This window comes from Zeugodacus cucurbitae, chromosome 6, assembly GCF_028554725.1.
Source record: "Zeugodacus cucurbitae isolate PBARC_wt_2022May chromosome 6, idZeuCucr1.2, whole genome shotgun sequence".
In the NCBI taxonomy this organism is placed as follows: Eukaryota; Metazoa; Arthropoda; class Insecta; order Diptera; family Tephritidae; genus Zeugodacus; species Zeugodacus cucurbitae.
In genome coordinates, this window is record NC_071671.1 from 1859668 (window position 1) to 1884000 (window position 24333).

General features: G+C 37.3%; 2 protein-coding genes and 1 pseudogene across 3 annotated transcripts in view; 2 read left to right on the forward strand and 1 right to left on the reverse strand.

Annotated features, from left to right (window-relative positions):
* The window catches only part of LOC105219708 (uncharacterized), a 53931-nt gene extending 35417 nt beyond the window's left edge, over positions 1-18514 (reverse strand). The window contains exons 1-2 of one of the 2 annotated variants that reach the window (XM_054233553.1): positions 18260-18514; positions 11102-12720 (exon numbers count right to left, since the gene is read on the reverse strand). In XM_054233553.1, coding sequence (XP_054089528.1) covers positions 11102-11103 — 2 coding nt within the window. In that variant the 5' untranslated portion in view covers positions 11104-12720; positions 18260-18514. Of the gene's footprint in view, positions 1-11101; positions 12721-17744; positions 17883-18259 lie in introns of those variants that run through there. The other variant, XM_054233554.1, reaches the window with a different exon arrangement.
* On the forward strand, positions 2465-3761 carry LOC114804386 (uncharacterized; annotated as a pseudogene).
* On the forward strand, positions 3477-4956 carry LOC128919769 (uncharacterized). The gene is made up of 4 exons (XM_054233555.1): positions 3477-4199; positions 4269-4420; positions 4476-4659; positions 4719-4956. The coding sequence occupies exons 1-4, from the start codon at positions 4137-4139 to the stop codon at positions 4929-4931; spliced, it is 612 nt and encodes a 203-aa protein (XP_054089530.1). The 5' UTR covers positions 3477-4136; the 3' UTR covers positions 4932-4956.
* Positions 18515-24333: the final 5819 nt, after the last annotated feature.

A 24333-nucleotide genomic window follows, 5' to 3' on the forward strand; every position in this document is an offset into this window, starting at 1 on the left:
TATGTCAAATATTAATTTTTGTTCCACAAATTTTCATTGGGTTTCAACGCTTACAAAGTACAATGTCGTTAAAGCATAAAGCGCCGGCGCATAATCCCTCCAACCAGTTGTTTTTTGCGTTTAGTGCCGCTTGACCGCATGCCTTTGACAGTTGACCAATGCGACATTGACGCATTGTTGCTGTTGTTGTTTTATTTACAGATTTGTAATTTTTTCGCCGCGTCTTACAATGAAATTGTTTAAATCGCTTTTCATGTAGTTTACTTAAGCCTTGACAACTTCACACTTGTGCAACGGACATTCATCAAAATAGTTCGGCGCGTTTGAGAGCCGGTTTAAGGCATTCGTCTCTTGTTACAAGCGCTTTGTTGTAATACAAACAATAGGAAATCGCAATGCGAAGTAATCTCAGCAAATTTTCAAAAAAAAAAACAAAACTCAAAATTTTTCATTTAAATTCTTGACAATCAAATTTTTATGGCAGCAAGTTCGCGCAATAAAACTTTCAATTTTGCTTGAAGAAACAACGAGTTTGCGAAAACAGCACTTTTAATTTGCTTAATTTATTGCAACGCCTGCGCGTTTTTTCAGAACACCTGTCCAGCGCGCTTGCTCGTTGGATACAACAAAAAAAATTATAAAAAACATTCCAAAACTGTTACATCATCCCACAACGCGACTTGTCAGCGCTCAAAGCTCGTACGGTCTGCCGCGTCGGCTGGTTGGGTCACTTTTGGTGTGGCGTACGCCATTTTTAGCGCGATTTCAAATTCAATGACTTTGGAATATCGCCATTCGCCAATATCAATATTTATGATTTTTTATGTGCGCATTTGCATAATCGAGTGGCTAGAATTTTTACTATTTTTTACGCGTTTAAATTTTGCGCTTTTTCTAGTGTTGACAACCAGATTCATAGCGATTTGAATAAGGCGCAAAAAGTTTACTGCGCTCAAGTATATGTATATAGAATAGATGTCGAATATATTTTAAGAATTCACTAAATAGTAAAATTTGCTATTTTAATGACGACAGTAATGATGTCGGAATGTAGTCAATCTGTAGTAAGCAATCTATTGTAGTAACAAATGAAATTCTTTGAACTTGTTTAACCCTCATAAATGCTATATTTAAGTAAGGTTTTATTTATAATACAAACTAGTAAACAACTTTCTCCAGCATGAATGCTTAAATACACTTCAACAACTTCCCAACTACCTACGCCCGTGAAAACGTTAACTGTGTACTAACGGAAGTGCATTTTGAAGCCCACATCACTACCGAAAAAGCAGTTGAACCTGTCAAAAGCTATTAAAATCATCTCGAAAAATATTCGGGTCAAAAACGCGCATACAAAAAAGCGTGAAAAAAGCGGAGAAGTGCGTACAAAGTCGAATTAATAAATCATACCTGCCTTAAGGCCCAGCCACAGTGCCACAAAGTCACAGCCGGACAGTGGTCAGGTGTAAAACACACATGCAACCGTGCACAAATAGTTTCAACGTCGAATTAAAGCTGCTGATTTATCGTCTTGGCTGTCAGCCACTGCAGCGGTACAGCAACAGTTCAGGTGAAGCTTGTAAGCCGCGGATTAACCGATGCCTTGTTGAACAGAGGCATGTAAGAAATCATTATTTAAATATGTGTATGTGAAAAAAAGTTGAGTAACAAAGCCAAAACTTGAAAAATTTTTTTTTTTTTACTTTTTTGAGGTTAGGTTAGGTTTGTAGGCAGATCTCTTCAGAAACAGAAGATCTCACTTAGACAGCCTGGCGCTGTCCTTTGTGGTACCTATAAAACTCCATGTGGATCAAAGACCTTTAAGATTCAGCAAAACGCTTGGAATCCGTTACAAATTTCTTAAGATGGCTAATATCGATTCTAGCCAATTCGCTAGGATCGCCGGAAAAGGGCCTTCCGAGGTGTTTCGACCTTAGTCTGGCAAAAGCTGGACAATGAAGAAGGAAATGCTTAGATGATTCCACCTCGCCTTCCTCCATACAGCTTTGGCAACTTGCATCTGCCACGATCTCAAGTCTCACCACATGGGTACCCATTGGACAATGTCCTGTAAGTACACCCATGATTGCGCTGAGATGGACCTTGCCCAGAGAAAGCAGTTGAAAGGACCGCTTACGCTCCACAGAGGGCCAAAAGGACCTCGCCACTGCACAAGTACTGGTAGTTGACCAGCGTTTGACGAGCTCATGCGTAGTCTGCATGTCCAGCGCTCTTGCGCAGGTGGACCATGGACATTGAGGTTAAAAATTATTAAAAAATAGAACCCAAAAATATGCAAAAGCAAATTATTTGTAATTGCAAGTGTATGAGCTCACCATAATCAAATCAAATCGACATTTGCACTCCCGAAATAGAGCATTATTAATTTTTAATTTTCGGAAATTTTCCACAAATATTTTTTGGATATTTTTTTCGTTAAATAATGCATTTTATATATTAAAGTTCAATTCTATTCTATTCTCAAAAGTTGACTCGATAAACACGTTGGAAACAGCTAAAAATCAGTAAGGCTTAAAAGAACTATTTTTTACCTTCTAATTGGATACAAATTCTGTTTTCTATGCGAAATTGTTGAACTAATTAAACTATCAAATATTGTACAAATAAACTGAGTAAATTTTCTGGGCATTTCTTCTAAACGCAATCTCTTTACTTACTCCTTCCCACTTTCTACTAGATTTTCTAACTCGACCTCATCTCATCTACCATCTTTGTATTCAAGCCACGACTCGACTAACTGATCAAATTTCACTCGTATGGATAATTAAAAACAATTATTTTGAGAAATACTTAACTCGTCATTCCGAGTACCAAAACGATTGCATTTAAATAATGAAAATTTAATAAATAACTAACATTTTGACTTTGGAGTCCATAATCGAGTAGCGCCTGGTGCAAATACGCGCAAAAATAGATTCGGAAATACGTTGCAACCGCCAGGAACTTTTCATATTCGCTGTGCTTTTATTCAACATAGAGGTACGATCTCTTTTAAGAACTCATCTCTTTTAAGAAGTCTACATACTAGTTTCTTTTGAGTACTCTTTTTTTCACATAAAGACACAGGCTTTCTTCAAAATGACGAACATCGCCTGCACGGATATGAATGACAGCATTGCTAAGGCCGAGATTTGTCGCTTGAAAGCTGTGGGCCGTGATGTTGTCTAGGCGACTATCAAATTCCGTTTACTGCAGCGCTTGAATCAGATACAAGCACTTATCGAATGTGAAACTGTATTTCAATAATTCCTCTGTAATATTTCTGCACAAATTTGAATTTGCTACGAAAGTACAACACTTATAAACCGTTTATCTTAAACGGCACGGCCGATGCATGTGATTTCTTTAGTAACCCGCAGAAATCGCCACTGAGAATCTTGTACAAATTAATAGAGAAATATTCGAATACCAATCACTCGTGTCCCTATGAGGTGAGCACATCGAGACACTGATTTTCTTATATTTTTATTTAAGTTTTCTTTTGCTTTAGAATGAGATCTTCATAAATCGCTTTAAGCCCGAGCATGATAATTTAATTCTCCCCATATCATCTGCTGACTACTTGATCTTGTTTGGGTTCTAGGTGCCCAAAAGTTTAATGGGCTATTTGAAGGTGTGGTTTAGTTAACGTGAAAACGACATTTTAAAAACGAAAAATTTTTCGAAAAAGGAAAAGTGATGCAGTTATAGTTTTTATACTGATTTCTTCAATGTTCACCTACATGTTTAAAGTTGAATAAATGGAAATATATTGCAATTCAACTTTTGTTGGCTAAATTCAAAGGAAATTTGTATGAAAGTTGCCTTTTCTTGCCAATACAAAAGTTCGAGTTATGGAGATCTTCGAGTTATAGAGGTTCGAGTTATGGAAGTTCCACTGTAATTAATTCTGAATTTAACTGTAATTATTATGAAAATTAATAAGTAAGATAAAATCAATTATAAATTCATTAACTGTTTTCATGCTCATTTACATCCTTCGTATAATTGTAATAATCGAAATTGAAATTTTCCGTTTCGTCTGATTTGAGCTCAGCTCTACCTATAAATACACGCCTTTTTCACTTCCCGAATTTTAAATTCATTCAGTAGACTTCCAATCAGACACCGAAATCATGGTTAAGATTAATCGAACATATTTATGGCTTCTAATAATACCAGTGATTTTGAAGAATAGTGTAAGTGAATATGTATATAAATCGGAACTTTGTCTTGAGTTAATAACTACGCCTTCGTTTATTAACTAGCATGGTGCTTTCTTCAAAATGTCCAAACTGGAATGTCGCGATGTGAATGAGGACTTGGTGCGCGTGAGTGCTTGTCGTTTGAAGGCGGTCAAACGCGATATTACCGAGGCCACCATACATTTTCAATTGAAAAAACCGTGTATACTTGCAATGTAAATATGCAATCGCTGGGCTTTAAATATACTTTAAATGCATATATTTTTCAAGTTTTTCATATTTCAAGCTGCACGTTGAGCTGTTGCGTAAATACAACACCTACCAACCATTCTTCATCAATCGCACCTTTGACGCCTGCGAGTTTCTGAAAACCCGTAAAAATGCCGTCTACTTGGACATACTCTTCAAATTGATACAGAAGTATACGAATGCGAATCACACATGTCCGTATGAGGTGAGTTTCGATGTGGCTTCAACGTGTCTTGCACTTTTCAGTGCCTCTTCTTTTTTCAGGACGCATTAATCATCGATCGTTTTAGGCCGTTGCATAATAATTTAATTCTACCGATTCCCACCGGTGACTACCTGATTAAGTTTGGCTTTCATAACATGAATACTTTGATGGTACATTTATATGTATGGTTTGGCTTCAAAGAACTGGAAACATGGGAAGTTGGCAGCGAAGCTGGGTCCCCCAAAAATCCAAAACACAATGTTAATGCTTAAATGCTTTGAGAAATAAAAATATATATTATATCGTTCATAATAAATTGTTCTTCTTTTGGCTGAAGCATAAATTGTACACAGACTGATTGTATTAAATTTCCTTATTTGGGAAATAAAGATACTAATCGAGATCTATGACATGTTTCTTAAGGTGTCATGAAGGTCTACAACTTTGCTTCCGCCGTTTTTTTGTAAATTTAAGGCTTTTTTGTATAAAAACGGTTACAAATGTCGATGAGCCTCAGCCGCACTTTTCTTGGAATGGCAAACGTCGAGAATTCGACTCAAAAAGTGACATTTTCAGTTGAGAATAAGTTTGGGACGCAAACAGATCTCTACAAATATTTTGTTGGGTTAATGTTGACACAAATGTCCAAGATCGATATAAAAAAAAATCGTTTTAATCGACCATTGCTTGACCCCAGAGACATCTATTGGAAAACGAACGGAAATATGAAGATCTCCCGTTTGAACTTCCATTTCGACTTTTTTCGTGGAGTTAACCAAGTGTACCATTTCAAGATCCGTGGTCAAGCAAACATTTAGGCCGGACACATATATCCCAAAAAAGTTATGTAACAGTACTTTGCTTGAGTAAATTGTCTCGCGCAAACATTTTGAAACTCCGTATGTATTTCCAAAAAAAATTAAAGATACTTTCGGAAATACTATGACCTATTCCAAGCCAGTCTGAAGACTGTAAAGCCTTCTAAAGCTAAACACAATTTTTTGTGGTGCAATTAAGCGGGGAGTACTGTACTCGCTCGTCATATCTCCGCATTTACGGTTGATCAATTGACTATAGGCATTACTATACCATTTTTAGACCAACCAATTATATTCTGATTTGAATCAATAAGCATTTATTTATATGAATAATGAAAATTAGTTTGTAAACTAAAAATGTTTTACTATTAAAAGCTCATTAATTCGATTCGATTATGTTTCTGAGCAATGTGAGCATATCAAACACGATTTTCGCTTGAAACCACGAACAACATGTCGTTTAGAAGTCGCAATATTTTCGTAATTTTAGTTTTGCAAGCATTTTTCTGCGAAAATGTAAGTGAAAATATTTTTGTGGGAAGGAATATAGAATAAAATTTAAAATTTTATCATTATTTTCCTTTATACTCTCCCAACAACAACAACACATAAAGCATGCGGTTTTCTTCAAAATGACCAAAATGGAGTGTAATGTTATCGATAAAAAGTTGCTACGTCTGAATGTGTGTCGCCTGAAGGCGGTGAAGCGGGACGTCACCGAGGCGACGGTGCGCGTGCAGATACACGGACAAGTTGACAATTGCAATGTAACTCAATATGAGCATTAATTTGTCATTATATCTCCAAAATATGTAGTATCACTATTTACAGTTACATGCTGAACTGCTGCGCAAGTACAACAGCTATCAGCTGTTCTTTATCAATAAGACTTTTGATGTTTGTGAATTTCTGAAAACGCGTAAGAACGCTGTGTACTTCGATATATTATTCAAACTGATCGAGAAGTTCACCAACGCCAATCACACATGTCCTTATGATGTAGGTTGTAACATCTAGCTACTGTGGACTTAAGCCCCACTTATATATTAAATTTTTTCACTATTCTTTCAGGGCGAGTTCATAGTCGAGCGTTTCAGGCCGTCGCATAACAACTTGTTGCTGCCACTTCCCACTGGTGATTATCTCATTAAATTTGTCTTTTACACCTCGAACGCCATGATTTTTCAGTTATTTGTGTGGTTTGGCTTTAAAGAGCTGGAGAAATGGGAAAATCGCACGAAAGTCGATTGGTTTCAAAAGTCACTGCATTGATGATTTTTTTTTTATTTCTTTACTCTTATCGGAAATCTATTAAAAACTAATATTTAAATCAAGCAAGCTTAGCGGGTATTTTATTATTATTATTTTATTTATATTTTAGTTTGAAAAATCTGTCATATTCTTCAGCGCTTATTTTGATCAAAATCGTTCGACTGCGACTGCCAAAAAGTCGGTTATGTGGGTTGCAAAGTTTTGTCTTTAGATTTCACATTGCTCAAACTATATGCTACCAACAAACACAACAACAACAGCGTCGACAAATTGCACACAACAGAGTCGACAAGCGCATAATCAAGCGTCATTAGAGACAGCAAACGGCAACGATAAATGCCACAGCCGTCGCCGAAACAAGGCAAAATTGAAATTCCAGCTAATACGCGTAATTGCCGGCTGTGATGTTAAACGACAACAACAGCAACAGCAACAAAAATTGCCAACAACTAACCAAAAGCAGTAACTGACAAAAAAAACAATAAAAACAAAAACAACAACAGTAGTAACGAGGCGCTGACGGGAACCCAACAGCTGGCGGCTGCCACACAAATGGGCGGTCGGCGAAGTGTGAGGCGATCGACCAGTGACGAGCGCAGCCAACGATCGGTAGATCGTGTGCATCATTATTGCAGAGAGTGTTGGAAGAGCCTTGCAGTAGGCTGCGGTAGGTTTGCATGCTGGCGCATTTCACTTCCTCTCTGCAATTGCATTGCGTGCGTCCAAATCAACGGCCTGCACATCAAAGCGGCCGAATAATTTGACCCAAACATGCAAAATATTGCCGTTGGTCATACAGAAGTACATGCATAAATACATACCTGGACAGACTTATCGATTTTTATAAAAGCTATAATTAGTAAAGAGCTTGAGCTATAATTATTTGTGGCTGAATTTTGTTGTTGGTGGCAATGCTCTAAAGCACGCCTATACAAGCAATTTATATTTATGTACAAGCGATATTATTCATATACACGAATCTAAACTATAGATTATAATTTAGTTTATCAACTCCTTCACAGCCAATATATACATATTCTCGCCTACTATAGCCCCACACTGTTTCTCTTTTGCTCGCTGACAACCTTTAATTAAATCTAAAAGCTAGTACGGTTGAACTCAGCCTCAAGAGGCGTTTATTTGGCACATGCCGCGCATAATATTTAGTTTAATCACCCGAGTCGGTTAAGTAAATACAGCAGGTGCGTAGCCGGCAAATTCTTTTCGGGGGTACGGCTTGAAAATTTTAATTTGAATTTTTGTTCTTTATTCAATGGTTTATAAAAAGTCTTACAGTGATCGGATTTAGTTCAAATATACGGCGTTTCATGCGATAATCTGTTTCCATCTAGACGGCAACTTCATAATGCCCCCCTCGTAAAGGGTGATTTTTTAAGAGCTTGATAACTTTAAAAATTTGCAAAATCTCATCGGTTCTTTATTTGAAACGTTAGATTGGTTCATGACATTTACTTTTTGAAGATAATTTCATTTAAATGTTGACCGCGGCTGCGTCTTAGGTGGTCCATTCGGAAAGTCCAATTTTGGGCAACTTTTTCGAGCATTTCGGCCGGAATAGCCCGAATTTCTTCGGAAATGTTGTCTTCCAAAGCTGGAATAGTTGCTGGCTTATTTCTGTAGACTTTAGACTTGACGTAGCCCCACAAAAAATAGTCTAAAGGCGTTAAATCGCATGATCTTGGTGGCCAACTTACGGGTCCATTTCTTGAGATGAATTGTTCTCCGAAGTTTTCCCTCAAAATGGCCATAGAATCGCGAGCTGTGTGGCATGTAGCGCCATCTTGTTGAAACCACATGTCAACCAAGTTCAGTTCTTCCATTTTTGGCAACAAAAAGTTTGTTAGCATCGAACGATAGCGATCGCCATTCACCGTAACGTTGCGTCCAACAGCATCTTTGAAAAAATACGGTCCAATGATTCCACCAGCGTACAAACCACACCAAACAGTGCATTTTTCGGGATGCATGGGCAGTTCTTGAACGGCTTCTGGTTGCTCTTCACCCCAAATGCGGCAATTTTGCTTATTTACGTAGCCATTCAACCAGAAATGAGCCTCATCGCTGAACAAAATTTGTCGATAAAAAAGCGGATTTTCTGCCAACTTTTCTAGGGCCCATTCACTGAAAATTCGACGTTGTGGCAGATCGTTCGGCTTCAGTTCTTGCACGAGCTGTATTTTATACGGTTTTACACCAAGATCTTTGCGTAAAATCTTCCATGTGGTCGAATAACACAAACCCAATTGCTGCGAACGGCGACGAATCGACATTTCACGGTCTTCAGCCACACTCTCAGAAACAGACGCAATATTCTCTTCTGTACGCACTGTACGCATTCGTGTGGTTGGTTTAATGTCCAATAAAGTAAACTGAGTGCGAAACTTGGTCACAATCGCATTAATTGTTTGCTCACTTGGTCGATTATGTAGACCATAAATCGGACGTAAAGCGCGAAACACATTTCGAACCGAACACTGATTTTGGTAATAAAATTCAATGATTTGCAAGCGTTGCTCGTTAGTAAGTCTATTCATGATGAAATGTCAAAGCATACTGAGCATCTTTCTCTTTGACACCATGTCTGAAATCCCACGTGATCTGTCAAATACTAATGCATGAAAATCCTAACCTCAAAAAAAATCACCCGTTAGAAGCACCCCTCCTTATTTGCGAAGAACTCGGACAGCCACTTTTCACAAGCCTCTTTTGAGTTCAACTCTACACCACCAAGGGCGTTCGCCATGGACAGGAACAGCTGGTAATCACTTGGCGCTATGTCCGGGCTATGTGGTGGATGCGATAAAACCTCCCATCCGAGCTCCCGTAACTTCTGACGAGTCATCAATGAAGTGTGTGATCTGGCGTTGTCCTGGTGGAACACTACACCCTTCCTGTTGGCCAATTCTGGACGCTACTGGCCGATCGCCTGCTTCAAGCGGTCCAATTGTTCGCAGTAGATGGTAGAATTAAGCGCATATTTACATTAAGAAAGCAGATGGTAGGTATATATTTCCGAACCCTTTCGAAAAAGTATAATTTTATATTTTTTAGAACAGCAAGTTGTGGTTCTCAACAAGTTTATCTAAAACTGTTTCCATCATAATCACTAAAGAGATAAGGAAGTGCTAACCCATTCGAGCGATCTCATGATATCTTCTTGAAGCAGTTTTTAGTCGACGAAGTTATGAGAAAAGGCAAGTTGTTATAGAAAGTGACACAAAATGGTTAATAAATTATATATTTTGATTCTCGGACTTATATACTGAACATTTGCTTCCAGCTACCAGCCAATAAATTCCGAATATTTTATAGAAAATGTGCATAAAACCCCAAATACCCCCCCTTCGCCGGCACGCCTTGTCATAAATGCTCGCGGTATGTGGGCGGTCTTCGCAATACAGAGTAGTGATTTTCCAATAATCTCATATAATTTACAACCAGGTTGTGAAGTGATAGTGGGATAATGATATTCAAAAAAAAATTCAAAACAAAATGCAATTAAAATAATAATGAAGTGGAGAATTTTTACCGGAAGTCAACTTTTTCTACATATTTTTAGCATTCTTTATTAATTATAGAATGTCTTCTACAAACTCAATATTATCTAACTATTTAAGTGCAAAATCACAGCAAATGAGTATTATCTAACGCTAGACAATGGCTGAACTCTTCTCAAACAGCGCTGGAGTTCACACCGCACTGGATCACTGCACACTCCACACTCCACACTGGACGGGCATTGTCACATTGCACGAATGACCTAAATACCAGGCCAGGCAAGGCTGCAAACATGGTCCATACTGCATTGGACTGCCTGACTGGCTGCGTTGCCAGAGTGGTAAATGAAATGAAAGGCCGCTGTGTGTGGAAGTGAGAAAGCAAGAAGGACGACCACTAAGCGAGCGCAGATGACCAAAAGACGACATTTCACATTTGTGGCGTTAGATGGATGCATTGGATAGTTGTGCGGGTTGTAATAACCGAACAACAACTACCGTATGTACGCGCACCAACAATGCCGGTCCGCATTTCTACGGACAATGTACGAAATTGGCAAGTTGTTGAGAAAGCGCCAAGAAATGTTGCCGATAACTAAACGAAGCGTTTGCTAGGAATAAGCGCGTCTATTGTAGACACTAACAGTTAACATATGCTGTAGATACAACAATATAAACAATTTAGGAAACAGCAATGTTGCTTGTGAGATTTTATGTTGCTTGGAAAATGTTGTATGTTTGTGGTAATAATGAATGGATACATAAATATTTCTGCGTTCAAATCAATATTTGTTAATTGCAAGTGTTAGTTTTGCTTGTTTTTGTTGTACTCACATGTCTGTTGTAACGTTTATGCTGTTTGTTGTTGCCGCAAAGTTAACGTTTCACTATTGTTTCAATGGAAACAATGTTGCTGAAACTGCTGCTGATGTTGCTAACACTGTTGCCGTGTTGCTATTGCTGTTGCTGTGTGCGTTTGCTGCTTTTTGTTGCTGCCGTTGTTGTAGTAGACGAGCGGCAGACGTGCAGTTCACTTAATATTTGTTGTTTTTGTTGTACAATTATTAACTGCGTTCACAGCTGCTCTTTTGTGCCGTCGGACCGCGTGCTCTTTGTTTTATTTTTTTATTTATTCGTTTAACTGCCAGCCACGGCGTTGTCAATAACTACTTAATTAACTATTTTATTTTTAAAAATAACGGTAATTATTTTTTTTTTATATTCTTTACTTTATAACACTTTCGCCACCACTGTCGCACACTTTTCACAGTAAAATTCAATATTCTCCCAGCCACTTGACTTTGTTGCTGATATCTACTTATTTCTTTCCACTTGCGCGTATATATTTTTCAATTAGCTTGTTATTTCAATTTTCCGCCGCTTTAATTGCCAGCAATCAGCAACATCTGCAAAAAATATCACCAGCGACATAAACAAAAATTCGCCGCAGCTTAATTAGCACCAACGGAGCGATGGTTGGGATGGAACGTTGCAGGCAAGCACTGCACTGCAAATTGCAACAGCAACGAGGCAACAATACACAATAAATATAAATAAATTGTATATATTTAGTGCCAACACAGCGCAAATTTTCGCGTTTGCCACAGTTGGGATTCCAAAAAAATGCTGGGATAAATGCGCCACTCAGAGGATTGGATTGGTATACCAACTGTGTTGCACTGTTGTTCTTGTTGTTGTTGGCGTTGTGCTTATGTACGCCCGGCGGCAAAACGACGTCTATCAACGGCTGTCAATTCGGCCGGAGACTCACTCTGTGAAAGGGTGCAGTCACAGTGGCAATATCCAATACAAAATTGCTTTCCTCTTTGTTGTTTGTATTTGTCGTTGTTGTTGCAAACGTTGGTGTTAATGTTGTCACTCGGCGCAGGCCGCTAATGAAATTCGTTGTATAGATTGTTGTTGTTGTTGATTCCTTGTTGCAGATAGTTTCTGTGTTTGCCAATCCTTGATCGCTTGCCGCATGTTGCACGTTGCACGTTCCGCGCTCACAGCTCACAGTTCATTGTGCATTGACGTTTTATCGTGGCGCATTCTGCTGCTTGGCTGCGTACAAACATCGCTTTGGTTCGTATCAAAAAATGCTGTCTTTCCTATGAAACAATGTTGTTGTTGTTGTTTGTTGCTTGCAATGCTTGTATTTATTTCGCGCACATTGACTCACTGCAACTTTTTCCGCCAACGGCTGTTAACGATCTGCAAAATGTATGCCTGCCGTTTGTTGTTGTTGTCTTCTCTTCGCCTCTTTTTTGTTTTTGTTGTTGTTGTTGTATTCGCGCACGTTGCTCACACTCGTTGCATGTTAATTAGTTGGCTGTTGGCAACACTATGTTGTTGTTGTTGTTGTTGTTGCCTTGCATTGCTTTGTTTGTGTTGGCGTGTTGTCTCACTGTTTGTTGCTGTCGCTTGCTAATGTTGTTCGTTTTGTTGTTGTGCTGTAAATAGAAATAAAGTGTTTTTTGTTTGTTTTTGTTTACTCAACTCGACATAAAGGTCGCCTTTAAGATTTTGCAATTCAATTGCAGTGTTTTGTTAGTTGCTGTTGGTTGGTTGTTTGTTTTTGTTGTAGCTAGCTATGTTGTAGCAAAGTGTTCAATTGTTTACATGATCGCTGTGGCACGTTAATTTATGCATGTTGCTAGCAACAACGCCTGCCCGGCATAATAATTGAGCTTTCAAATGAAAGTGATTAGAGATTTGTTTCGATTAACAATTGTTCATTCCATGTGGGAACTTAGTAACTTAAGCTCAGCAGATTGGCAAAAAATGAAAAAAATATTAGGAAGTACTAATTCAAGTTGATCTAGAAGTAGAACTCTTTTTGAATGTCATACATTTTCATACTCGATAAACCTAAGCGTAAGGCCAAGGGAAATACAAGCCCTAACAGTTCAGAAACGAAGGTCATAAAAATCAATGAATTTTTATTGTGAGATTATTACTTTCGTGTTACGAAATGTTAATGAGATCATGGGTTCTTGTTTTCTTAGTGAAGTCCATATCCGAGTCCATCTAGATGAACCAGTCGTTGATCCTCGAATCACAGAAAAGAGATTCACTTTCCTTTTCGTACATCCCAAATGCCGATTTATTACAGGAGAAGAGTTATGATCGGCCTTCTAACAGATAACAGTTCGTCTTTCTCACGTTAGCTCCAAGACTCATTCACCTCACGTCTTTATTTAATATAGAGAAGATATTATTATATAGAGAAGATATTATCTCTGTCTATGGCATGACTTAATGCTGATATCATCAACAGAGGCGACATGATTAACGGCACTCCCGTTGGAATCTTATTTTCAAAAATTGTTAAGCTGTTTCTATAATAGTTGGCGAATGAGATTGAGGAGAGTAGTCAACAGTGATTCAAGGAACTCGCACTTTGCCTTGGTTTTTGACAGGTCTTATGAATCGCTATACTTTTTTTGGAATAATTGTCTCTCTGACTTCTCTTTTTCTATTAAATGACCGAATTTACGTATTTGTTCCTCTCAGTCTATACTGATTTTTATACCCTGAACAGGGTATATTAAGTTTGTCACGAAGTTTGTAACACCCAGAAGGAAGCGTCGCAGGCCCTATAAAGTATATATATAAATTATCAGTATGTTGTACTGAGTCGATTTAGCCATGTCCGTCCGTCTGTCTGTCCGTCTGTCTGTATATATACGAACTAGTCCTTCAGTTTTTAAGATATCGTTTTGAAATTTTGCAGATGTCATTTTCACTTCAAGAAGCTGCTCATTTGTCGGAACTGCCGATATCGGACCACTATATCATATAGCTGCCATACAAACTGAACGATCGGAATCTAGGGCTTGTATGGAAAACTTCCTCATTCTACTACATATCTTCACGATATTTGGTGTCAGTTATTGTTCATAGAAATAATTTAATCTCCGAAAAAATTGTTCAGATCGGTTCACTATAGCATATAGCTGCCATACAAACCGAACGATCGAAATCAATGGCTTGTATGGAAAATTTTCGCATTTGACGTGGTATCTTCACGAAATTTGACATGGATTGCTGTTTAATCTCCGAAGAAATTGTTCAGATCGGTTAACAATATAACCTTAATGTTTCTAGCAAACAACCCGGCTAAAAAGAATTATTAAAATGTTTTATTTTTTTACTTACTTTTTCTTACGTCTTTAGATTTGCTTAAACACAAAGTTACTAAAAGAAATGCAACTGTGAAGGCTATATTAGCTTCGGTACAGTCGAAGTTAACGTTTTTTCTTTTTTTGGACAGTTCAGTTATACAGTTATTTTTCTGAAAGAATATCCTAATTTGTTTGCAACTGAAGCCTTCTCATTCAAAAATAAACAAAATTGCAGCAATAAATTAGAAACTTACTCCTATTTGGTACTTGATAATGCCCAAAATCAAATGGAAATTTCCTTATTGAGAAGAAGCGATGTTTTTTGCATTAAAAATTAAAAAATTAATTTATGCATAAATATATTAATGTTAATATGCGCAGTACGTATACGGTATTGTTACTAACTAAATATCTTATGGCATAGTCCACCTCAATATAATGAAAATTTATTTTATTATTATTTATTTTTTGAATGTTTATATTTAGCAAGAGTATCCATATAATCACAGAAACTGTTTTTATTTTATTATATTTATTTATATTTTACTTGCATATTAGTGTTAATTACTAAGCGAGCTCACGCTTTGATTTCAGCAAACATAGTGAAATATAACAGAGATGTGAGAATTTCTTGATGCACCGATTTGCGCATGCTTTTGAAAAACATTTGAAATATATAAGATTAAAAACAATATCGGATAATATGAAAATCAGAAAGCTTGCTCTAGTATATAAAACTAAACTCAGAAAGGTTCATCAATCACATATTTCAACTAGCACTATAGCTTTCAAAATACAACTACCGTTACGCACAGTTAAGCGCGTAAATATGAACATGTCATATTCAAAGATTAACAGTTAAACATATAGACATTCATAATTATAAACGTTAAAATAATAAAAAATCAGTTTTTTTCCCAAATGACCTTGAAGTTCTTTGTCGCACAGTCTTCAGTCTTTTTGCATATGTGTTGCCAAGGTTTCGTAGTTAGGCGAGTCAAGTGGCTTTTAATCTATAACGGCGAAGCGGTTAACTGTACAATGACACAATCAGAGGTATATATGTGTAGATACATATTTACCTAACATAGTTTGCCTATTTTTATCTAATTAAAAGCAACAATAACAAACTGTAGCATTGTTGTATACACAGAGAAACAAGATTAGCAGCTGAAACCACAGAAACTAATTAGCGAAAATGTTTGTAATCCAAAGTAAACTGATTCAATTGAATCAATAAGAATTAAAAGAAAACAAGCAACAAAAGCAAGAACAAAAAAAATGAAAAAAAAACCGCAAAAATTATAAATGTAAAGTCAATAAACGTCTAAAATGTGAAATATTACAGTATTAACCGAAAAGTAAGCAAGTAGCTAACACTGAGCGCAAAAACTGCCTAAGTAGAAAATTGCAAAATTTTTAAATCAAATTTTGATTCAAAACATAATAATAAAGTTTTTGAATTCTTATTTATTTACACTAAATTTATGTTAATATAAAAAAAATATCAAATACAAAACAAAACAAGAAAAAACGTTAACTTCGGCTGTACCGAATATACATATATCCTTCACAGGTGCATTTCTGTTAGTAACTTTGTGTTTAAGCAAATCTAAAGACGTAAGAAAAAGTAAGTAAAAAAAAAAAAAATTTTACTAATTCTTTTTAGCCTGGTTGTTTGCTAGAAACATTAAGGTTATATAGTTAACCGATCTGAACAATTTCTTCGGAGATTATATTAATACCTTAAACAGTAATCCATGTCAAATTTCGTGAAGATACCACGTCAAATGCGAAAATTTTCCATACAAGCCATTGATTCCGATCGTTCAGTTTGTATGGCAGCTATATGCTATAGTGAACCGATCTGAACAATTCTTTCGGAGATTAAATTATTTCTATGAACAATAACTCACACCAAATTTCGTAAAGATATGTAGTAAAATGCGGAAGTTTTCCATACAAGCCCTTTATTCCGATCGTTCAGTTTGTATGGCAGCTATATGATATAGTGTTCCGATATCGGCAGTTCCGACAAATGAGCAGCTTCTTGAAGAGAAAATAACATCTGCAAAATTTCAAAACGATATCTTAAAAACTGAAGGACTAGTTCGTATATATGCAGACAGACAGACAGACAGACGGACATAGCTAAATCGACTCAGTTCAACATACTGATCATTTATACATATATGTACATACATAGTTTATAGGGCCTCCGACGCTTCCTTCTAGGTGTTACAAACTTCGTGACAAACTTAATATACCCTGTTCAGGGTATAAATATATAGAACTAAACTACTACAAAAACAACAACAATTCTGATTTTTTATGTTAGCAACATTTGATTTTTTTCGGTTTTATTTCACTTAAACATGTTCATTAGTCTAAGCTGACTGCGTTTAAAATGCATTTTAAGTGTCACAACAACAACAGCAACACTAGTTAGTACAAGTAGTTGACTGGAAAATCTATGGCATGAAAAACTCTCAACCCCACAAACTGCACTCGCACACATATGTATGTTTGTATGTTTGTATAAAAAAAATGTAATGACAACTGTTCATTTGCGGGCACCGAGCTCATTAGTTAAAGCACCTGCCTCTAAATGGGTTTGTCGAGAAAAAAAGTTAAAATAAACAGAAACTGCGCCGAAATGTCTCGAAAAAATATTTTTCCCACAGCCTAAAAGGCGTGCGTTGCGTGCAACAACAAAAAATGCACATTAAAAATTCATTTTATTACGATATTTTTCACAGCTTCGTATGCGGGTTTTTGATTTTAAGAATTCCACAAAATCATAATTCTGCGACAATTTTATTCAATTAAAAATCGCAAGGCCAAGATACATTAAAAAATATTAATAAATATTTATTCATGCAATTATATTTTTAAAAATTGCTTAGCATTTTTTAATATTCATTAAAATTTTTATAAGTGTTATAGGCAACAAAATCGGAATTTAGAATTATTAAAAATTTTGTAATAAATTAATTTTTATTAAATAAATGATTACTAAATTCTCAAATTTGTATTGTAATAAATTTATTTGTATTAAAAATAAAACATTTTAATTAAAACTTAAAAATTTAAGTTTAAAAAATATTTTCAATTTTTTTTTATAATTTTTTTTTGTATTAGTTTCATAGTTAATTTTAGCAAATTAATGTTTTTTGTTGAAAATTGGCTTTTTTATCAATATTAAAATATTATTTTTTAATTCACAGAGCACGAAAAATCATTTACTAAATTCTCAAATTTTCAAAAAAATTTATTTTCAAAATATTTTTTTTTTATTAAATATATTTTGAAACTCGCATCAACTAAAAAAATTCACAAATTTCATTCACCTTTCATAAATCAATAATTTAAACACACGCAATTATTACACACAAATTTTCATTAAATTAGACACTCCACAATTTTCCGTTACATTTTCCGTTCACAACGCTCACTAACGCTGTTGCAAGCGCAACGACTGCAGTCAGACTGTTTGTGGCGGCACAAAACACCGGTGCATGCAACAGCTGCCACCTTCAACTCCAACCAGTTGCTGTTATTGTTGTCGTTGTTATTGTAAATGGCAGCGGCAGCTGAGATGCAATGCCAAGATATACAATAACAGAAGCAGCACGCTTGCCAAAGCAGCTGTCACAGTCGGAGAGCGGCGATAAATGACAATAACAACAACAGTAGAGAATAACAAAAGAGATCAAACGAAGCGATGCATAATTAGAATTAGAATTGGAAACATGCGAAAATTTGGAAGAACTAATAAATCTTCTCTTTTTTGTCAAACTTTTGTTTATACTACTAGCGCCAACAACAACAAAAATTAAAAAAAATTCAAAAAAATCAATTTCACCTTTGTCACTACTCTTGACGCCAAGTTCAAATGCACCCACCGCACAGCATTGCAGCAGAACAACAACAAACACAATTCTATACACTTCACTTCACTACTTAGCACTGTCTATAAACACTTTACGCATACATTTATACAGTTAGTATGTATGTATGTATGTTGTACGGTTATAGTCAATCACTTATTCGTTTAACTCCGACGCTGCTGAATGTTCACTGCGCGAGACGTGCAACATTCGTCGACGGCTCATCAATGACTGAAGCAACGAACGTGCCCCCTCGCTAAGGTAAACAAAAGTCTCACCGACTCACAGCTTGTATTTTTGCACACTTGCTCCGGCACACATGAATGAATGTACGCGTACATGCCCAAACGAATGTATGCATGTATGTATGCAAGTCGGTGTTTAGGCGCCTAATAGCTAAGACGCTTGTTGCTTTTGGCCTAAAGTGGCGGTAGTGGTGGTGAAGGTGACTTATTAACCCTCTGTTGACTGTCAATATTTTATTTTTAAATTTATTAATATTTGAGAAATATGATTATATAGACGTCTCGATATAGAGATGATCTATAAAACGTACGTTCAAAAACTAACGGGAATTTTCTTTTTTTTTTAATAAAAAAAATATTTATTTGAAGGTTGTAACCTTCTTTTTTTTCTTGTAAACTGACACCCTTTATAAAAAATTTAAATTTTTAAAATAAAGAGAACCTATTTGTGGAAATATGAAAAAGTCACACTGAGTCATGTCTAGCAAATATGGAGACTGGGGTAACGTAACAGTATTGTTATTGACCCAATTCACGAATAAGCAACGAAGTGTGAGGTTTCAACAAACGAAAATCTCCAAAAGCTCATAAAAACACGTTTAACATTAGCGGCTATAACAGACAGTTATCAACATAATAAAAAAATAAAATATTTTGGAAATTGGAAATAATAAAATTCCCGTTATTTTTTGAACACACCTAGAATATTTAAAAACTATTACGAATACATTTAATTTAAATAAAAAAGATAGAACTTACTGTAAATATATAATATCAAGAGAATAACAATTATTTCAATTTTATTTCCAGGTATTTAAATACACAACAGCTCTTAGCAGGTTAACACGGCAAGTACGTGCATATTTGTTCTTGACTTTTTTTGACGTTTTTGTTGTTGTTGTTGTTCTACTACTAAAATCTACTTTTATGCACCTACACAACCAACGGCGTCTCACAAAAAACACGCTCCCGCGCTCTCTTTTAGCCAATTGGCAAATGTTGCGGGATACAATGTTGCTAGCAACATTTGTATATACAAAGTTGCTTTTTAGTTGTGTAAGGCAGGGAAATCGACGACAGTGATAAATAAATGTATTTTAAAACGCATTTTCTACGCTAAATACGTGTCTTTTTTAATTGCACGTAATTCCTTTAGAAGTAAACGCATTGCACCTAAAGAGCCCCCGAGCGCAACTAATTAAAGAAATTGGGAAAATCTTCATTTTCCTCGCCAGCATTGATGCTGCCAGCATAGTAGCTGCAGACACAGGTACGCGCTACGTGGTTTCCCTTCCAATTACGCCACAGGGCGATGTACGCCCGCGGTGAGAAGGTCATCAGTGGCTGTGCACGCAGACGTCGTCCATCAGCAGTCTAACCGCCGAAGCCATTCAGAAAAGATATCACAAACTACGAGGCAGTTAAAAGGTGACTACAAATCTGAAAGTGGTGTCTGGCGGAATTCTGACCCGTAGCGGGGCATAAGGTGCAGTACGTGCCCATTTAGCTGAACGCCTTCATGCGTAGTTTTTTTTTCCCTTCTTCTTCTTCTCAATTTTTCATGCCATATGCGGCATTTGTGGCAGCTGTGTGCAGAGATATGCAGCGTAATGCAATACTCTGTCCATGGCAGGGGCGCATGCGGGGCACCAGCAAAGAGTTCAAGCAAAGGGTTCAATTAAAGGCATGCAGGCGTTTTGTTTTTAATTTTTTCTTTATAGGTATATATATATGGATATAAACTGTAATTTCATTGCTTGTTTGTTATTATTATTTTTTGTGCCTTCAACTCGGCAACGTTCTCGTAATGCTGACCAGCGCTTTGCTGCCAGACGCATGCGCAGCACTACTTGGGGGCAATTTAAATTTACAACCACATAAACTACTCACTTCTTCTTGTTGCTGTTGTTGCTGACGCCAACATTTTGTTCTTCGAAATCGCTGCCAAACTTTTGCTCTACCACTCTTATATGAGAAGAGTGTGTGTTGTTGTTGTTGTTGTGGTTGTGTATTTATTTTACCGTGTTTCACATTTCTGTTTGCTTAGCGCAAAGTGAAAGGATGCAGCGCATACAAATGCGCGATGATAAGGATACATCAGCATTTTGTGCTGGTTTCTTGATTGCTTTGTTTGTTTTGTGCGCGTATATTTATGTGTTGTTGTTTTTGTTTTTTTTTTTTTTTATTTGTTTTTGTTCATGTTCAGTTCGCCCGTAGGTGACGTGTAGGTGCGCGCCAAGTCCAGTCAAGCAAACTACTTAAGTTCATAAATCAGTCGTGTTGTCAGTCGCAGAGTGCTCAAACAGTTGCTCCATTTCTGCGCTTTTGGTGGTCCACGTTTTGTAAATAACCATTGTAGATTAATGCAACGGGTGAGGGAAACAATATTTACTGAGACATGCGCCTCAGTGCAAGTAAAAAAAGGATTAAGTTGTTGGAAATTAAGAAAATCCAAGAAAATTAAGATTAGGTGTAAATTGTTTGGGTAAATATTTACACGAGTTCGAGGAGTTTAAAAAAATTCTTCCAAGAAATTACATGTAAGATCGACGAAGATCACGTTCGATTTGGATACTTAGGTTTAGGATTAAGAATCCTAACTAAGATCACAAGTTTCATGACATTATTAAGAAGATGAGCTAACCCCAGACCCTATGAATTTGTGAATAAATAAAAATTAGCCATATTAATCCGAAGAAAATGCCGGCAATTAAAAAAAATTGTAACAAGCTCTGGTCGTGAATTCTGATTTCTGTTGGAAAACACTCTTAGCTCTCTTTCCAATAAAAAAACAGTATTTTGATAATTTCCATAATCTGTTCTAGTATGCTTCTAAAATAATAGTCATATCGAAGCTAATGATTGCTCTGGTATGTATGTGATTGGCGTGGAAACCGTTTAGCCGGTTATAGCCGAATTGATGATAGCGCGCCACTCCTCTCTTTCCCTCGCAGTTCGGCGCCAGTTGGAGATCTCAAGCGTAACCAGGACGCTTTCCATCTGGTCCCTTCAACGGAGTAGAGGCCTTCGGCTTCATACGACGGATACTGCAGCTGGAGTGTTTTCGTCCATTCAGACAACATGACCTAGCCAGCGGAGCCTTTGTCTTTTTATTCGCTGAACTATGTCAATGTCGTCGTATAACTCGTATAGCTCATCGTTCCATCATCTATGGTATTCGCCGTTGCCAATGTTCTGAGGACCATAAATCTTGCCCAACATTTTCCTCTCGAAAACGATTGCTCTTAGCTTCATACAAATCACTTGAGTCACTCTCTATACTCTATACCCCTCTAAGTTCTAATTCAACTGAAACAAATTAAGAGTTCACGATTTTTAAAATCATAAAAATGCATGAGTAGCATATTTCTTAACATATGCATCTATATCTTTGGTAGTCAGACAGAGTCTTTGGTAGTCATTAAAGAATCTTCGACTATGTCTCTGTACAAATTTTCTCAGAACTACACGTTCTAAGCGCGTCTGGCGGCCAAATAAGAGCATAAGCTCGACTCTAACAAAGGCAAAGCCAGCCAAACGATAACCAAAAACATACGAGATGCGCGCATCGCTTTGTTCGAACAAGTATTCGAACGCCAGCCATGCCGTTACGCCCACAACAATTTGTGTGGCGCGGCGCTGTCGTCGCTGCTGGCGGCTGGCTTCTGCAGCAACACTGGCATATGCGAGTTTATAACAAAGACACGAATTGGCAATTTGTTAAAATTTTATTGCAGAAAATGTTGAAAAAGCGCAGCAACAAAACTTAAGGCACACACACTCATACGGGCAAACATACACATATCATATATGAGATATAAAGAAGCGCGCGTTTGAACGCAGATCGGCAAGCGCAATTTCATTTAACCACCAACGCGAACAATGCGAATGAAGCGCTATGTTGTTGTTGTTATTTTGCAGAAACAGGAAGCCGCAAGAATTTCGCACATTTTGCCGCAGCCAGCGCGTTGTGGCAGTGATAGTTTACGAATGTAGCGGCAATTAACCCGCCGCGTGAGTGTAGGTCAAGTTGCCGCCACTCGATATACGACGCTCGACGTTCGACAGTCAAACTGTAAATACACAAGCGCACACAACATACACTCGCGTGAGGCACAATGAAGTGGAAGCGTGCGGCCGCGACACGCGAATCGTTTTCTTTATTATCACTATCAGCAGTAACTAACCATTATTTTCGCGCATATTTTTATATTTCGGCGATTTTTTTCGACTTTTTTGGCGGCGTTTATAATTGCCATGCAGTAGCATAGAGGCGTCTTACAAACGAAATGTGGCAGCAGACATTCGCTGAGTAGAGTCTTTAGTGGAAGCGATGGCTTGTTGTTGTTGTTGTGATTGTTGTTTGCCCAAGTCGTTAGCTGAGTTAACAAGACATTGCTTTCGACTTGTGTTGTTGCCAACGCAATTGATTGTTACTGTTGCTGCGGATGCGCTTTGCACCAGCGATTTTCGGCAGATTCTGTTGCATTTCTCGCACTTCATTGCACTTCCTTCTCCTTTAGCTTCGCTGCTTGCTTGTGTTCAGGTGAAAGAGCAATTGCGCAGACATTAATCTGGTGAAATGGGTGACACAACGCAACATGTTGCACGCAAGAGAGTGGTGAAAGAACGGCATACTCGTAAGTGTTCGTACCGCGTGTGTTTGTGTGTAAGTGCTTAAGTATTTAAGCTTTACGGATACGCCAGATTGACAATGGAGTATTATTTTCAGAAAACAGGGGCAGAATGGAACCCAGCGATACTCGTAGAATCTCTCTTCGGGTTGTTTCGGTAAAAATTCTTTTATTTTTTATTTAAAGAAAGAAGGTGTTGGAGGAATTCTATACATTTGTTGATTTTGGATATTTTTTAAGATTAGTATAGTATGTACATCTTTGAAAGGTCTTGACATAACCTACAAAAACAGTTATACGACAATATCAAGCGAAAACGGTCGTGGTTGAAGGCCGGTGAATTGTCCCAAGCGGTGGCCAAGCCGGGATTGACGGCCAGGAAGGTTTTGCTGTGAGTTTTGGAAGGGAATCATCCACTATGAGCTGCTCCCATATGACCAAACACTTAATTCTACCATCTACTGCGAACAACTGAACTGCTTGAAGCAGACTATCGACCAGAAGTGTCCAGAATTGGCCAACAGGAAGGGCGTAATGTACCACCAGGACAACATCAGACCACACACTTCATTGATGACTCGTCAGAAGCAAAGGGATTTCGGATGGGAGGTTTTATCGCATCCACCATATAGGCCGGACATAGCGCCAAGTGATTACCACCTTTTCCTGTCCAACCTAATAATAAATCCTAAGCCTCCTGGGAAGCGTTCTTAATTATCACTTCATACACATAACTGTCAATACATCAACACATTTGCAACGTTTTATTAAATAAATCATCATTTACAACTACAACAACAACATCTAAATTGAAGACAACATTCATTCATTAGCCTATCCACAAGCCAATCTAACGCGCATGCAGCGCTTGGTTGCATGTGCAACACAGTGACACTCGCGTGCAACGTCTCCAGCAACACCACTTCCAGCTCGGAGCTTGGCGTTGCAAGCTGCTATCACGCACATTGCAGTCAAATGGCTGTCACCAGTTCATAGCTGCCACTATGCGCCTATATACATATATGTATGGGTGTACGTGTTGATATCTATTGGCAGCGCATGCTCCAGCGCTTCGTTGCCATTAGCGGCGCACAGTTCCTGCATTGACATTTCAGATTATGCGCCATAGCACGAAGCGTTAATGCGTTGTTATGCGCTAACGAAGTTGAC

Bases quoted from the DNA above. Each gene is read 5' to 3' on its own strand.
- LOC128919769 (XM_054233555.1), top strand. From the start codon at position 4,137: ATGGTTAAGATTAATCGAACATATTTATGGCTTCTAATAATACCAGTG. The intron at 4,421-4,475 runs GTAAATATGCAA...ATATTTTTCAAG, and splicing joins AAACCGTGTATACTTGCAAT to TTTTTCATATTTCAAGCTGC. The intron at 4,660-4,718 runs GTGAGTTTCGAT...TTCTTTTTTCAG, and splicing joins ATCACACATGTCCGTATGAG to GACGCATTAATCATCGATCG.